The sequence below is a fragment of the Helicoverpa armigera genome, chromosome 6 (assembly GCF_030705265.1).
Source record: "Helicoverpa armigera isolate CAAS_96S chromosome 6, ASM3070526v1, whole genome shotgun sequence".
Classification (NCBI taxonomy): domain Eukaryota; kingdom Metazoa; phylum Arthropoda; class Insecta; order Lepidoptera; family Noctuidae; genus Helicoverpa; species Helicoverpa armigera.
The window spans coordinates 2,522,994-2,538,038 of NC_087125.1; the positions used below are offsets into that span (position 1 = coordinate 2,522,994).

Here is a 15,045-nt window from a genome sequence, read left to right on the forward strand (position 1 = left end):
TCTACAATGTTTCTATGATACACGTGTTCTCGCCTACACATGTGCAGTGTTTGCTTTTATGTAAATAATTTACATAAACTAACTTTAACCCAGTTTATCCTTGAACAGAATATTTTACACGCTTGAGGTGCAACTTGCAATCGATGTTTTTCAAATCAAACCATAGTTAATATTGTTTGATAGAATTGCAGACTATAGATTTCTGTACTTTATAATTATTATGATAAAATATTAAGGTACCATTAATTAATGATATTTTTTATTTTGTTACAGAGCACCGACTCAAGTACACACAATTGCAACGACTCATGTACCTACATGTCAACGGTAAGTTCTCTTTTATATGTTACCTTCATAAAAAATACTGCTTTGTTTTCTTTAAAGAAATTAACAGTTACTGTACTACAAGAAACGTATATCATTATTTAAGTTTGAGTGTAACACTTCCGACTTGGCTTGGATAGATGCCATGTTATGCTGGTAGTAAAAAATCTTCTAAATCGTTCCACCTCCGTAATCTCTTCAACTCAGCTCTGCTTGAGCGCATAGTTTTTGACAGATGGCTTTTTGTTTTACGACCTTTGCGAAAGGTTCCCATTTTCTACAAAGACCTTCGCATAAAACTAGAATGTCCAATATCGCGCCATCTGCCGTCCAATGATCCCCAAAATATCACTCAAAGAGCAGGAATTACGGGCTCTACTTTGCTTTATTCGCGTCAAGTGCGAAGGAGACAGTTTTCATAAAGCCCCGCCTAGAGGAATGCCTAAGAATAAAATTCCCAGTTTACGAGTGATGCGGAATGTATCGGATCCTCCCCCAGCGTACCTCGCGCTCCTAGCGAACTAATTACGCGAGACGACTCCGCTCGCACAGGACGCGAAAAACATTCAGCCTTTTATTTTTGTATTTGAAAAAATTTGTCAATTACTTTTGAAGAGGGTCTACTTCGCTTTGAAGACTAAAGAGAAATACATAAATTAGACTTCTCTTTTGTTTCAAAAGGACAAAAGTTTAAAATCTTGTTTAGATCATTTTTGTGCGGGTTTCTTTCCTTCGGTTGCGCTAAAATTGCCATTTGGCTTTTTGTTGTGTTTTAAATCGTAGGGGCTTATTTTTTAATCCCCCTCCCTAAGCGAGCATGCGCTGATTCACCTCGCTGGCCTCACCTCGGACCGCAAATAATAAAACGTCTAAAACAAAGGGAATAAAAGAAAGTCCCGAATAATATTTACGCGGGTGCCCCCGTCCGACGGAAACAGAATGTTGGACTTAAATTTTCGGGGTTTTTCCCGGTTTTTCGGACAAACTTTGGGGACTTTTCCTTCCTGACTTTGTAACGAGAGTTTCGGACCACGATTTTAAGTTCGCGCCGCGGTTTCCTCTTGTCTTTTGTTTGAATTTATGTATTATAATAACCCCGGTAGGATATTTTGAACAAGGTAAACTGATTTGGAAACATTCTCTTTTGTTGTTATTTTTGTAATGGCCGCCCAGAGTTCGCGCATTTCCATTTGGCGAAACGATCAAACTCGGCGGAATTAAAAAATATCGTTACCATTTCGTTTCAATTCGCTCGGGGAATTCTTTGAAAAACTCGGCATTGGAGTGAATTCGTGCTATTACTAATGTTACCCCACCTTCATTGTACAATACCCACTTAGTGGCATTGAATAATTCATAGTATCGGCAGCCAACAATAGGCAAAACAAACAAACAAGCAGAGAAAGCCTTCGGCACTGTGGCATGTTTGTTTCGGCACTCCCCCGCACCCAGCACCCAGCCGCTTCTCCTCCCCGCTCCCCGGTGCATGTTACCTCTTCCGCTTTTAGAGGGCGCATCTGGAATACGCTTTTAACGACAAATTCATGAGACCCCCCTGATATGTTGGCGCGATAATAAATATGAGCTTAGTGCTCCCATCCATAATTCAGTTTTCGAACATTCACGACTGCACAGCAATGTTATGTCGGCTTTAATTTTTAATTTATTTCAGTTTGTTAAAGTGAAAAGTGACAAAATTAAGTGCACCGACTTTGCCTTGGAACACTGTTTGAGAAGTTTTGTGAATAATGAATGAATGAATAGCATTATAAGACGAGCGTTTCAAAGTGTTAATAAAGAAAGACGGGACGCATTATGTAGCGCGTACTTTTAAATTGGGTCGTGTAATCAGTCAGGATGTTGGCAGGCACTTACTGGTTTGTATTGGCTGACCATTTTTCTGTTGAAATAGAGTAGTTTTAAAGCGTACAAAAGTGTAATGGAAGCGAGGGAAATACAAAAGCATGGAGTACAAACAAACGTACGAACCCTTCGATAGAATCGAGTCAGCCTGGTAATCCGAGAGTTGTGAGTACATAGCGGGGACACGAGTACACGACTGAGTCTCAGCTAAAAGCTGTTTGCAAATAAATAGCTGCTTTTAAAAGCTATAGTTTTTCTCTCGTTGTTGCAAGAATAGAGGTTTTAAGTGATCGATGTGTCTTCTGTTTTATAGTTGTGTGTTTGCTGTTAGTGCTTTCTGTTAGAAGTTTTATTTATTTTGAACGTAATATAGGACAGCTTGACCTATTCATGCCTATAAAAATTATATGGTTGTATAAAAATCAAATGCTTGTATAACAGCCCAAACGAAATCATTGATAATAATACTTACCTACCTTTTAACGTACAGTTCCCCAATTCCGTCGAAAAAATTCAGTAAAACAACACAGCTTACTTCCAAACAATTAAAGCCGTACATATCAATTACAATTCCCCGACATTTTTACCGAACAGTTTTAATCACCGAACACCATAACTGTCCCGTGAGATAACTTTCATTACAATCTGGTCATAAATTAAGTGAACAAATTGCTTTGCGATACCATCTCTTTATCTTAACATTTTTGTTAACCCGTCACAGAGGTTCATATATCAAGCAGATTACAACCCCTATTTGGGTAAACCATTTTGGGTTCTGTAGGTTTTAATTGAAAAACGGTTTGTAAAGATACGGACTGGACAGGGGTGACAATGTATGTAAATCATCGAATGGCGTATATGAAACTCCAAAAAGTAATAAGTTTTGCCAATGGTCGATAGGTATGCAAATGTACTAGAGCTATATCCAGTAGATTTACTTGTGTAAGACTTATTCCGAGACCGATCGAAAAAGTTGTGGCTGATAAACAAAAAAATACTTCAACCAAACTTTTATCTAAAGCACATTTTAAGCCAGTACAAAACGACGTTATTCAAGATAATCGAATGATTCCAAAGTCGGTTTTTGTAAACGTTACGGATCCCAAAGAAATTTGACCGAAATTCGTGCCTGCCTTAACTTACCCGGAGCCATATAACTCTGAAAAATCGTTAGTCATTCATTACGTTTATCACCCGGGCCTAAATTAAGTAGGGAGATAGGAGCCCCTAAGTCTAAAAGTCACGGATACTTTCCAAACAGGTATCGATCACCTAGGACAGTATCTAATTTACACTTTTGTTGGGCCGTGTGACTTTTTACCAAAGAAATCAGCAAGCAAATTCGAGTTGCAAGATTGCGAATCGAACGTTACATGGCTATAATGATATGCATGTGTGCAAACCATCCCTCAATATCAATAAGCATAAATCAGCAATAACACCTCACATTCTCAAAGCTCAGCAAAAATAGCGAAAAATACTTCCAAAATATAACTGAAGAACCGATTCGTCTGTCTCAAATTGTCCATAAAAGCGATATCGAGTCACCCTCGTGTTGTCCCCTTCGGAAGGTCGTAACTAACGAACGAATGGCTTTCAAATGAGGGCCGGGAGCTAAGACACGGTAGACCGAGAGGGGACCGCACATCTGTCAGACCCTCCCTTCAAACGGCTAGTTTAATAGAACTCTTCGGCCCTTCTGATCGCCTGGTAGCTAGCGGAGCGCACTAACAGTAACCTTTGACCCCTCGCTTTTTAAATCTTTACAGGATTTTTAAAGTGAGATACGGTGCAGTTAGCTGGAAAGGATGGCTTTATTTTATGAAATCCTGGTAGAAATATTTTATATTTAAGTATTTTGAACTTATAACTTGGATGGCTATTTTATTCCTCTTAAATTCAATATGGATAGTCAAATGAGGCGCTACTTTTTGATTTCATCAAAAGTTTTTATACATGCCAGCCCCCAAAACATACCTACTTATTAAAAAAGAAACAACAAGCATGATATTTTTTTCAAACCAAAGCCAAACTTAAAATGGCCGACCTTGGTTGTCTAGACTCCATCTTAGGCTAGACTTGCTAAATTCTAACATTACTAGATCCAGTAGTACATTACATTATTTATTCTGACTAATATCCCTTACATAACTAATACGTAATTATTAGTATTGCTTATACATACAAATTGGATTATTTCAGTGAAACTAGTGTATTGCTTATTAACATAAGCAATTTCATATAATTTGGCTCGTTTGTCAGGTTAAATGGCACTATTATTTTCAAGACTACACGCTAATGTCCCATTGCTTTATTTTATATTTTTTAGTTATTTTTCCCAAAGGAGCTTTTTTTCTCTCACGCCTTCGAAAGAATCTTATGACCTATCTTCTTTATTTAACATCATCTGCACACAGGATTTATTTCAAATACATTGGTTAAGATTTCTTTATCATGCAAGTCAACCCAACCCTTCTATCGTCTAAACCTATCTCAAAACTAAGATCATCGTATCGATAAAATCATTACGGTCCGAACACCCTTTTTGCGCAGTTTTTTTGAAAAAAAAACCTGGTCCCTACTCGCGTAAATTATATGTTTATAACATGCACATTATAGCGTACAAAGGGTCGAAATGGGGAGTCTCTCAGACTCCCCAGGCGTTAATTTTCGCCCGTATTTGTGCAGTCCCGTATTGGCTTAGATTCTTTGCTCTTCAGGGTGGGGCAAGTTGTTACTGTAGGCTGGATTTGTTTCTCTAAAATGTATACTTTTTAGTAGGTACAGTTTTATGTCTAAACTATGAAAAAGATGTGGCTTAAGACCCAGTCTGTACGAACATATTACTGTTTTAAAAAGAGTGATCATGGAGTTTCTTATCGGCTCTTCTTCATGAGACCAACAGTTTGAAACCGTGCAACTATTGTGATGTTTCATAAGAACCTGCAAAGACATATTTGAAATAAAAACATTTGACTTTGACTGGTATAACAATCCAGCTGATAATTAATTATATAAGCTCTATCTGTAATCTTAGAGGCATGTGTACAAGTAGGTACAAAACTATAAGACGAAAACTTTCACAATATGTACCAACATTATGTAACAATGTCTTAATCCCAGATAACGTTCATACAAAACTTTATAATAATGACAACTTTCTGTACAAGTTTTAATAACAATAATATCTAATACCAGAGTACACAAGTATAACGTGAAGAAAAAGTTGACAGAATGCATAGACAAGAACTTTTGTTCAAGAGCAGGGACACACAATTATTAAGGAAACGAAAAGGTTTTATTTGACACAGGCGTTTTACCGCGGTTTCACCCGCGTCCCGTGGAAACTACTGCCCGTACCGGGATAAAATATAGCCCTTGTAACTCGGGAAGAGTGTAGCTTTCCAACAGTGAAAGAATTTTTCAAATCGATTCAGTAGTTAAGGAGCCTTTACAGTACAAACAAACAAACAATGTTTATTATATTAGTATAGATACATAGACCAGCTGAACATTATAATCCATTCCAACCACCATATTCCATAGTTGAAAAAATATAACTAAAAAAAAAGAACACAGTTGTACCTTACCCTGCTTTGATGTTAACATAATTTAAACTAAATTAAATACAAAAAAAAGCGTGAAGCCACAACTAACAGACTGTCGGCTAATTATATTTTAATCGCCAGTTTACACAGTCGGGGTCTTTGATCGGGCTGTTATTGTAATACCACGTGCACGAACACACGTGCGCAGAGTAAACACCGGTTTCACGATAAATAATCGAGTGGCGTTGGGTAATCGAGTTATGAATCGAGTCGAACGGTTTTTTTGGCCCGATAGGGCTGTAATTGATGTTGCGAAAATAGAAGTGTGTGTATTTTTGGGGTAGGTTTATTGTTTTTGTTTTAAAATTAATGCTTGTTAAGATGTAAAATTTTATCTTAATTGTTATTTTATAATTACGTTATTTCCCATAGGCTCTTGTAACAGATACATGTTAAACACATGCGACATGTATGCTAACATTTTCCCCAAAATACTATGGGAATGCGTGCGTATCTGGTAGCACTGGCAGTTTAATCGAATATAGCATCCAAACTTTGCAACTGGCTGAATGACTGTCAAAGTATTGCCAGAAAAAAACAAACTAAAAAAAACGTTCGCACAGAAATGAAGCGAAAAATTCAAAAAACGCCAAGTTCCCGCCAGTTTTACACGAAGGTTTTTATCGATGGCATCGTTGATTGCTTTTGAATATTTTACTGATCAAACGCATTACGTATTCACGTCATAACCGAAGTAAATATTTGATGATTCTCTATCTTACCGAGTTATTAACAATATTGTTTGTTTGACGAGTCTTTAGCAAATACGAGTGGCTTGTATTGTGCCAGTGTTAATAACATGTGACCTGCTTTGTGAGGTCAAAATATTAGTAGCAAAAAGTCACCTTAACGGTTAATACGAACAATTCTGTATTTGCTACATACAACTAACTTTTATTGTCCTTTTAGTTAGTTACATAGGCTTAGCTTTTATCAGAATTTATGTTCGAATTTCGAAATGCGAATTCAGATTTGCAACGTTCGGATACACGCTAGACAGAAGCAGAATATGCTCATTAAAATTCCATTCAGTCTAATGTTGCAGTTGTATCCGAACGTACATGTGGTGTAGGAAGTTATCAAAATGTAATTAGAGAATATACAATAGATTTGCTAAGCTGAGATATCGTACAAATCTTATAGTATGTCTAATGGCGTATTGTGTAATGGAATTTGAACTAATGGTTCGTTGTTGCATAATGGTGCTTCATTTTCTTTCTATACTGTAGAATAAACTTCGAAGTTAGATCAATACAAATAACAATAATTTTACCAAATAACCTAGTATCGTGACAGCCATTAAAAATGTAAGATCTAGAACAAATCGTGTGTTACAAGTATAATGGATATCCATAAAAGGTTGAAGTATTCACGAAACTTCGTGAGTTGAACACAATCTTTTTGTAAATCGTATCGGGGTTATGCGGTTAATATAATGTTAATGAATTCCGTTTCCAATGTTAATTTTGGGCCGATCCGTAATAAAGTACCTTAAATTTTATAGCTAAAGCGGCCTGTTTAAATATGCATCAAAGCTTATTTGAAAATAGTTGGGTTAATTATTTTGGTACGTTACTATTATTTAGTTAGGAAATGAAGTACCTACTTATTTTTAAAAGGTTTGGGTAAGTTGATTTTTCCTTATTTTATTAAAAATCATATTATATTTATTTGACTCTTTCTTAACGTAAAAAAAATCTTGAATGACATACAAAACTTTATTTCTTTTATTCAATAATGCAAAGGCACAGGACACATACAGCCACTCGCAATTCCACAGATTAAACTGTCAATTTGAGTCTTGTATTTCTGTTATTTTTTTGTCATTTAAGGAACCCTTCGTTACGCGCAAACTGCCAGTAATTTAGGGATCCGCAGCTGCGTGTGTATGTTGATTGTGTTTCAAGAGCACTTGCAATGTTATCGAACAAGCCCTTTTTATATAGATTAGGAGAATAAACGAATTCTATTTACCGTAAAAAAAGGTATTTATTTGCTCTTTTACTTTTTAAAGCTTTTTGAGAACGCTTTCATTTTCGATCCAACTACTAATTTCAAACAATAAGAGCATCTAACAAGAACCACGCGACGTAACCTTAAACGAGCGTAACTCTTTACCATTTAAAACGCTAACGATACCTGCCACGATAAATTCCTTGAGGCGTCCCTTTATTTTTGTTTAGACAATCGGGAGTAGCAATTAGCACGGGACCTGCCGCGGGACTTTCATTACATTAATCCCGGACATAAATTGCGGCCGGAAATAAATTAAGTCGCGACTTAAACCGAGCACTTAGCACCGGAATTAACCGACGCTTAATTGAAACTAGACGAGTATAAAAAGCCTCACTGTTGCAGCTGATAAGCGAGCTGGTAATCCTCTTCTAAACAAAGGATTTAACTTTAGTTCCCGAACGGTTGTAGGCCGGTGTTAAAATATTCAACTGTGTTGTTTTTAACTTTGATTACAAGTTCTGACGTAATCTCCGGATTGTTTTTTAAGATGAAAATCTTTTGCAGTGAAAGTTGTAAAGATTTGTTGCTTTAATCTGACGATTAATGTTGATGAAATTATTAGGGTACTTTTTTCAAACCAATATTTAGCTTAATGTTTACCCACTATTGTCAATAAGTCAATATTCAGGTTAATACTTCGTCGACAATACAGACAATCAATACAGCCGTTCTGACGTTTCTTAATTGTAAGTGTGTCAAATGACAACTGTACCATGTAAATATTAAATGAGGTTAAATATTTGCACCATCCACATTTCCTGCTACTATTTTGGTTTAATTTAAACAGTGTTGATAATGTCAATATTTGTGAATCGGTCGATATCAAGCAAAATATTTGTCGACACATCTGCTAGGCTGGTCATGTTGCTTTCAATTCTAACCGTTTCGCACAATAATAGCATCAATTTCACACAAGTCCCCCACGGGACCCGAGGGACCCTAAACTAATATTCTATAGGATCAATACCGCCTGACAAAGTCACTGCGTGCGGACCTATTGTGAGTATTCCGCCATGTTGTTAGTTTTCACACGATGCGTCAACAACACTATTGTTAATATATTTTCGTAACAGGTAATAAAAGAAAATTAATGTTGGAAATAATATTCACGTAATTCCACATACATTATTAATGATCGCGCCTTCTATGAAAGGGATCTTGATAATCCTCCCTGAATCTGTATTACGGAGGCGGAATAAAGAAGTTAAATAAATATTCGTCATAATATATTTTGCTCGTAAAATACATATTTATGCTTAATACATTCATATTAATATTGTTGCTTTATACTATCAGTTTTCAGAGGGATTTCATTATAAAATGAGATTTCTGTTTAAACGTAAAAAAGGTAGGTATATGTCTGTTTATGATTGTACATTTTTTTAAAATAATAATTTGTAAATTAAATACACAATATTTTATTACATCTACCTTTTATTTGTGACATAACATTGTATAATCAAAATATATATTCATTTACGTCAACATTGGACCACTTTTCATTTCAAAATCACTACATCTAAAAGCAGACAATACCTCCTTTCGTACCTAAAAGTAAAACAATCGATCACTCTGATTATCCTCTCTATATACTTCCAAAGACCAGCCCCTTAGGACTGGCTTCAAGCAAGGGCGAGGGTCTTAAACAATACTAGTACTCCGCTCGAAGGTCATCTGTTCCGCCAGTGGGGGAAGGGAATTCCCCTGCGGTAGTTACATTACCCTTCAAGTGGACAAGAGGATAATGCTTGTAATTTAGGTATTTTAGTACTAGGAGGTGTGTTAGCTAATGTTAGTTGCCGTTGAAAGAAAAATAGGTACTTAAAACTGATGTTAAATGGTCTTGTGGACGAAAGATTGGTTGTCGAGCATAAAGTCTTGTGTTCAATACCTTTTTTTTCATCAAAAATCATCAAATGACCCCTCCCGGTGTGGGTCAGCAGCGGTGAGGGAGTGTCAGACTCTTGCTGACTAAAAACCGTCGTGTTCCGTCATAGGACTTTTATGTACCAGGGCCGCGGTATCTCTTTCGAACAACCCGCAGAACCGGCAGGCCTTGGCCCTGCTGGGCCCCGCTGGGTGTGTTCAATACCTGAATTGGGAAATATAGTATTATTTTTAGATATGTTATTCTTTGCAGAGTTGTCAATTACTTCGCTTTTGGCAATATAATGTAGTCATTCCACATTACATTTGACAGTAACATTCCAGTACTAAAACGTAGGTTTGTAAATACAATTTAGCCTAATTCCTGGCCAATGATTATTCTCGTTATCACATTTAATAGTGTTTGCAAACAGTATGTAGCTTTTCATCAGTAAATGCGTTTTCCTTTAAAAACGAAATAAACAGTTTCAGTACATACTTTCATCAAGTTTCTATACAATGGGTTTGCTATTGTTTTCAAACACAAATTGTAAAGACATTTTTAGAAATCTGAGAATGGTGGAACATAGTCTGCCATTTTCAAATTGAGTTGTCAGAACATTTTGTAGGAAAACTAACTTTGTTGACGTTTTCCTAGTAATTTTAATGTTTTATACGCCATTCCTATTAACAAGAAACGGTTCGTTCTAGTCATATTGTTTTGACATTTACAGCGCTTTCACTAGCGGTTTTATTGCATGGATCGTACGAAAGGAAAATTCGCTGGTATGAAAAAGAGCTCTTCAATAACAACGTAGAATACCGAGTTTCTACTTGTTGTAGTTTGTATGTAATTCTGTGGCTAAATACAACATCTAAAAGATCCTCAATACTTAAATATTCCGAAACAAATCTTCTACAACCAGATTCTGTTCACGATAACTTAAACTTCGTCCATTTGTCGGTTACATTATCCTATATTTCTCCTTCTCAACGTTTTCCACATGTCTACAACAAACACATACAACTATATAAAACAACAACAAACAACAGTAAACTCCTTTAATTCAATTCTAGGTAAGGCGCACTTTGCCCGGCCAGTTTCGCACAATACCCGGACAAAATGCGTTTTCGATGTCTGTCCGTACATCGGCTGTTTAACTTAATTGTCGCCTTGTATTATCTTATCGAAAATAACGGGTTTATTTATTTTTATATCTCAGTTTCGCGAAAGATCGGCCTTTTTCTCAGAAATTGGTGTTTTTATGGTAACTGTCCTTTTTAGGGTTCCGTAGCCAAAATGGCAAAAACGGAACCCTTATAGTTTCGTCATGTCCGTCTGTCCGTCTGTCCGTCTGTCCGTCTGTCACAGCCGATTTACTCGGAAACTATAAGTACTGCAGTGATGAAATTTGATGGGAATATGTGTTGTATGAACCGCTACAAAAATATGACACTAAATAGTAAAAAAAAGAATTGGGGGTGGGGCCCCCCATACATGTAACTGAGGGATGAAATTTTTTTTTTCGATGTACATACCCGTGTGGGGTATCAATGGAAAGGTCTTTTAAAATGATATAAAGTTTTCTAAAAAACATTTTTCTTAAAGTGAACGGTTTTTGAGATATCAGCTCTCAAAGTCGTAAAAAGTATGTCCCCCCCCTCTATTTTTATAACTACGGGGTATAAAATTCTAAAAAAAATAGAGGTGATGCATGCTAATTAACTCTTTCAACGATTTTTGGTTTGATCAAAGTATCTCTTATAGTTTTTGAGATAGGTTGATTTAACTGTAATTTACGGAACCCTTCGTGCACGAGTCCGACTCGCACTTGGCCGGTTTTTGTTATATACTTAATTTTTAATAATATTACGACGGCAATGTCAGTCTTACTGTATATTATACGAGTATTGTATGTGCTCAAAATGGGCTTTCTGGGTATTTTAAAGGTCAGGTAAAACATATAAGATATTTTTGCTGCAAAGGAATTTCGAGGAAAACATATAAACATTATGTACCTAGAAAAATTTCTTGTTAAAGGAAAAATGTGTCAAATGTAAATAACAAACAGTGATCTTGCATAAAATAAAGAAAGCGTGATTACTTTATAAGCTGTAATTAAAATAAATTACCAAAACAAAATAAAAACATCGCGTGACTCTCAAAACCAACATCAAAGCGTACATTAAACAAACAACTAAAAAACAAAAAAAAACACAAAATTAATTACAACAAAATTCCTCGGCTAATCCGAACAATTTCTAAAAGATAAATTGGTTAAAATGTGTAAAACAATTGTAAATTAAAATTACAACATGTTCCATAGTAAGTAGAGCTCAACATAGCCGACAGTGCGTGAAGCTTGCCGGCCGTACACTGCAAGCGAAGCGAATACTAACTGCCGCTATAAAATATGTCACACGGAATAGTCGGTGCAAATGAAATTTAGTAGGTTATGATGTCAGATTATTTAGGTTATGCTTTACACGGGTTTAATTAAATTGGGCTGTTTTGTAGACTAAGTTCAGTGTGCGGAAGTTAACAAGCTTTCGGGCTTCGTTTTGTGAGTTGCTTTATTTACATTTTGAGTATTGTTATACCTAACAATGTATCAAATATCAAAACCAGCAGCTTACAGCTTTAATTTCAATCTTAGCTATCTAGTACAGGTTTCTCAGTTACACTATGCTGAAAACAACAAACCAAACCAACAGTAGCTCAACTGCAACCCATTCCAATATTTAACCCAACGCTTGAATCCAAACACCTACTACAACCAACGAAAAACACATAAACATTCATAAAAACTCAAACTCGCAGAGGAAAACAAACTTTACAAAATAGGGTGAGCGTGGCCGTCGTCGGCGCCGCTATATTTATTATCCGATTATTACCACAAAACGCTTTCACATTACAGTGCCCCTCGGACGTGTTATTGCACAGGCCGGTGGCAGGGACGCTCACCCTATGTGACGTCACGTGAATAAATTCAATTAAAACCTAGTTGCCAGCTCGAATATTTTCGATGTGATTAAAAAAGCGCAGTTCTAAATTCGTTGTTCGATATCGTTTTTCAGTTTAATCGATATTGTGGTCCGGTTAATCGATGTTTTATTCGTTTTAACCGCTATTTGGGTGAATGGACGGATAGCGAATCTCAGAATGCCAATATTTAATGTTGATCGAATTCCTTCGTGGAATTATAATCGGTTCAATATTGATACATAATCATAACCTAAATTTTAGATCAAGTATAGCTATGGATTCAGAATAAAAAAACTCGATATAAAGTGTAAAAATTCCTGCCATTTTGTAAGCTACAAATAAATGGGATATTTTCGATATAAATCCAGTAAAAATTCAATCATTGAAGTTACGTTGATGAAACGTAACGCTCAATTCAATTCTGTAATGGCGGACAATTTGACTCCTCCGACCCGCATTTTACGTCAGAATCCCGCCAAAAATGACGTAACGAAATAACTACAAACGTCACGTCATGACGTTTGAATCGGATAACGTATTTTCGTTCCTCAAAGGAAGTCTGAATTAATATCAGTTATTTATGAAACGTCGACAAGAACAGACGTCTTACTGATCGGCGTTTGTGAGAATAATGGATTTTGGACGACAAAGTCGGTTTGTCATGGGTTGTTAATTAATAACTCGAGATCTAAGAAAATACAAAAGCTTCTCAAAATATTGTGGTTTTGACTTTGAGGAAGGAAAATACACTCGTCTCATTTTTCTTTTCTTTTACGGCTAATTAAGGCCCGTTGGAAAAATTCACAAAAAAATATACAATTTTCTGCGAATGTTAGGTGTTATAATTTTCATGTAAGCTGACCTCATTGGTCGTTTCCTAGTAGGAACTGTTTAATACTTAAGGCAAACTTTATGATTTTGATACGGGGAACTGACCAAGCAGTGTTTATGCATAAGTTAACTTTAAATCTAGGTTTGTGTGTTTATTTTGTTAAGCTTTATCGGTTAAACGACAGGTCTGATGTAAGGTGGTCAGTTTGAATCATTTAAGAGGTCCCTTGGAGGATGGTTCATATCACTTACTCAAATAATTCCCTTAGGATACGAACAAAATAATGAAAAATTACTATCACAGTCATATTCCTCTTCTTATCGAGTGAGCAGGTTTCTTCATCTAACAAGCCCTGGTGTCAGAGTTCTTCCAAATCCACCTGATGGCCTGTGGTAATGTGAATGTGGATATTGAAACTCTTTATGACAAGAATTTTGATCTAAATTCTTAACCTACTATGTTCCTATTCTCAACGTGTTGGTCATAAAATCGCGACTCATAGCGGACCATCGCGGAGTGTTTTACAATTAGCTAAGGATGAGCCCTGGTGCCGCCCGTCCCATCGATGTGCTCGGAATAGTGAACTGGGGTGCTATTCTGCAATTTATTTGTATAGTCACAGATAAAAGGTTGATTTTATTTATTTATTTTATAAATCTTACGTATAATGTACAATAGCAAACTTAACGACAGCGTTTTCTATCAGTCTACCTTTGATTTTTTGACTGAAACGATATGATACATAAGAATCTATCAAGATACCAGGCAGTAGTGGCTCGTGATTTTAACCGGGCTTGCTAATATAATACGTAAAATATTTACTTTAACAAAGTCAAAGATTAATATTATTCTTGTTTTCAATATAATCGTGATCTTTGTTTTAGGCATATCTTCGAAGATAGAACCACTTCTTTAAGGTCTTCTAAGAATTCAAACTTAGAACAATGCTTATTAAAAAAATAAGTTCTAGTTAAAGATACACACACATTTTACTATCTACGGATCTCAGAAATATAAAATTACTTACGATAGAAATCTAAGCACTCACTTACTCCACACATATTTTCTAATGTTAACAAGTTCATAATTACAGCACAAGTTTCACATTCATATAATTATCTCTTGTCTGAGAACTTACAAGTTTAATATATGGCCAATTAATGTTACACCAGTAGCAATCAGTAAGTTTTATTGCGACAATCCAAAATGGCCGCTGAGAAACATGTCTGACATATGTCATTTTTTATTGAGGCTTTGACAGCTGCATTAATAACTTAATTACAAGTAATATGTTCGTCTTTTATGTTAATTGGTTCATTAGTTGCCTTTTTAGTCACAAATTAATTGTTATAACGTAATTTTTAATAATGGAGTGACGAAATTTTAATCTTTTGTTAAATGGCGTGTTCGGTCTTTTGGTCATATGTTTTATTAATTGCTTTAATTCTGTCTTATAATTACCGAAATGAAAATTTCACCGAAACTTAATAAATGTCAGCTTGTTAAATGTCAAGTGAATGACATTTCAGTATATTTTTTTTATCTTTTAT

The 15,045-nt window shown here is 35.7% G+C and overlaps 1 protein-coding gene across 2 annotated transcripts in view; it reads left to right on the plus strand.

Moving 5' to 3' along the window:
• Positions 1–15,045, plus strand: part of LOC110381084 (leucine-rich repeat-containing protein let-4) — a 322,306-nt gene that overhangs the window by 214,595 nt on the left and 92,666 nt on the right. For both annotated transcript variants that reach the window (XM_064035053.1, XM_021341295.3), the window contains one exon: positions 274–327. In XM_064035053.1, the coding sequence (XP_063891123.1) occupies positions 274–327 (54 nt within the window). The remainder of the gene's footprint in view (positions 1–273; positions 328–15,045) is intronic.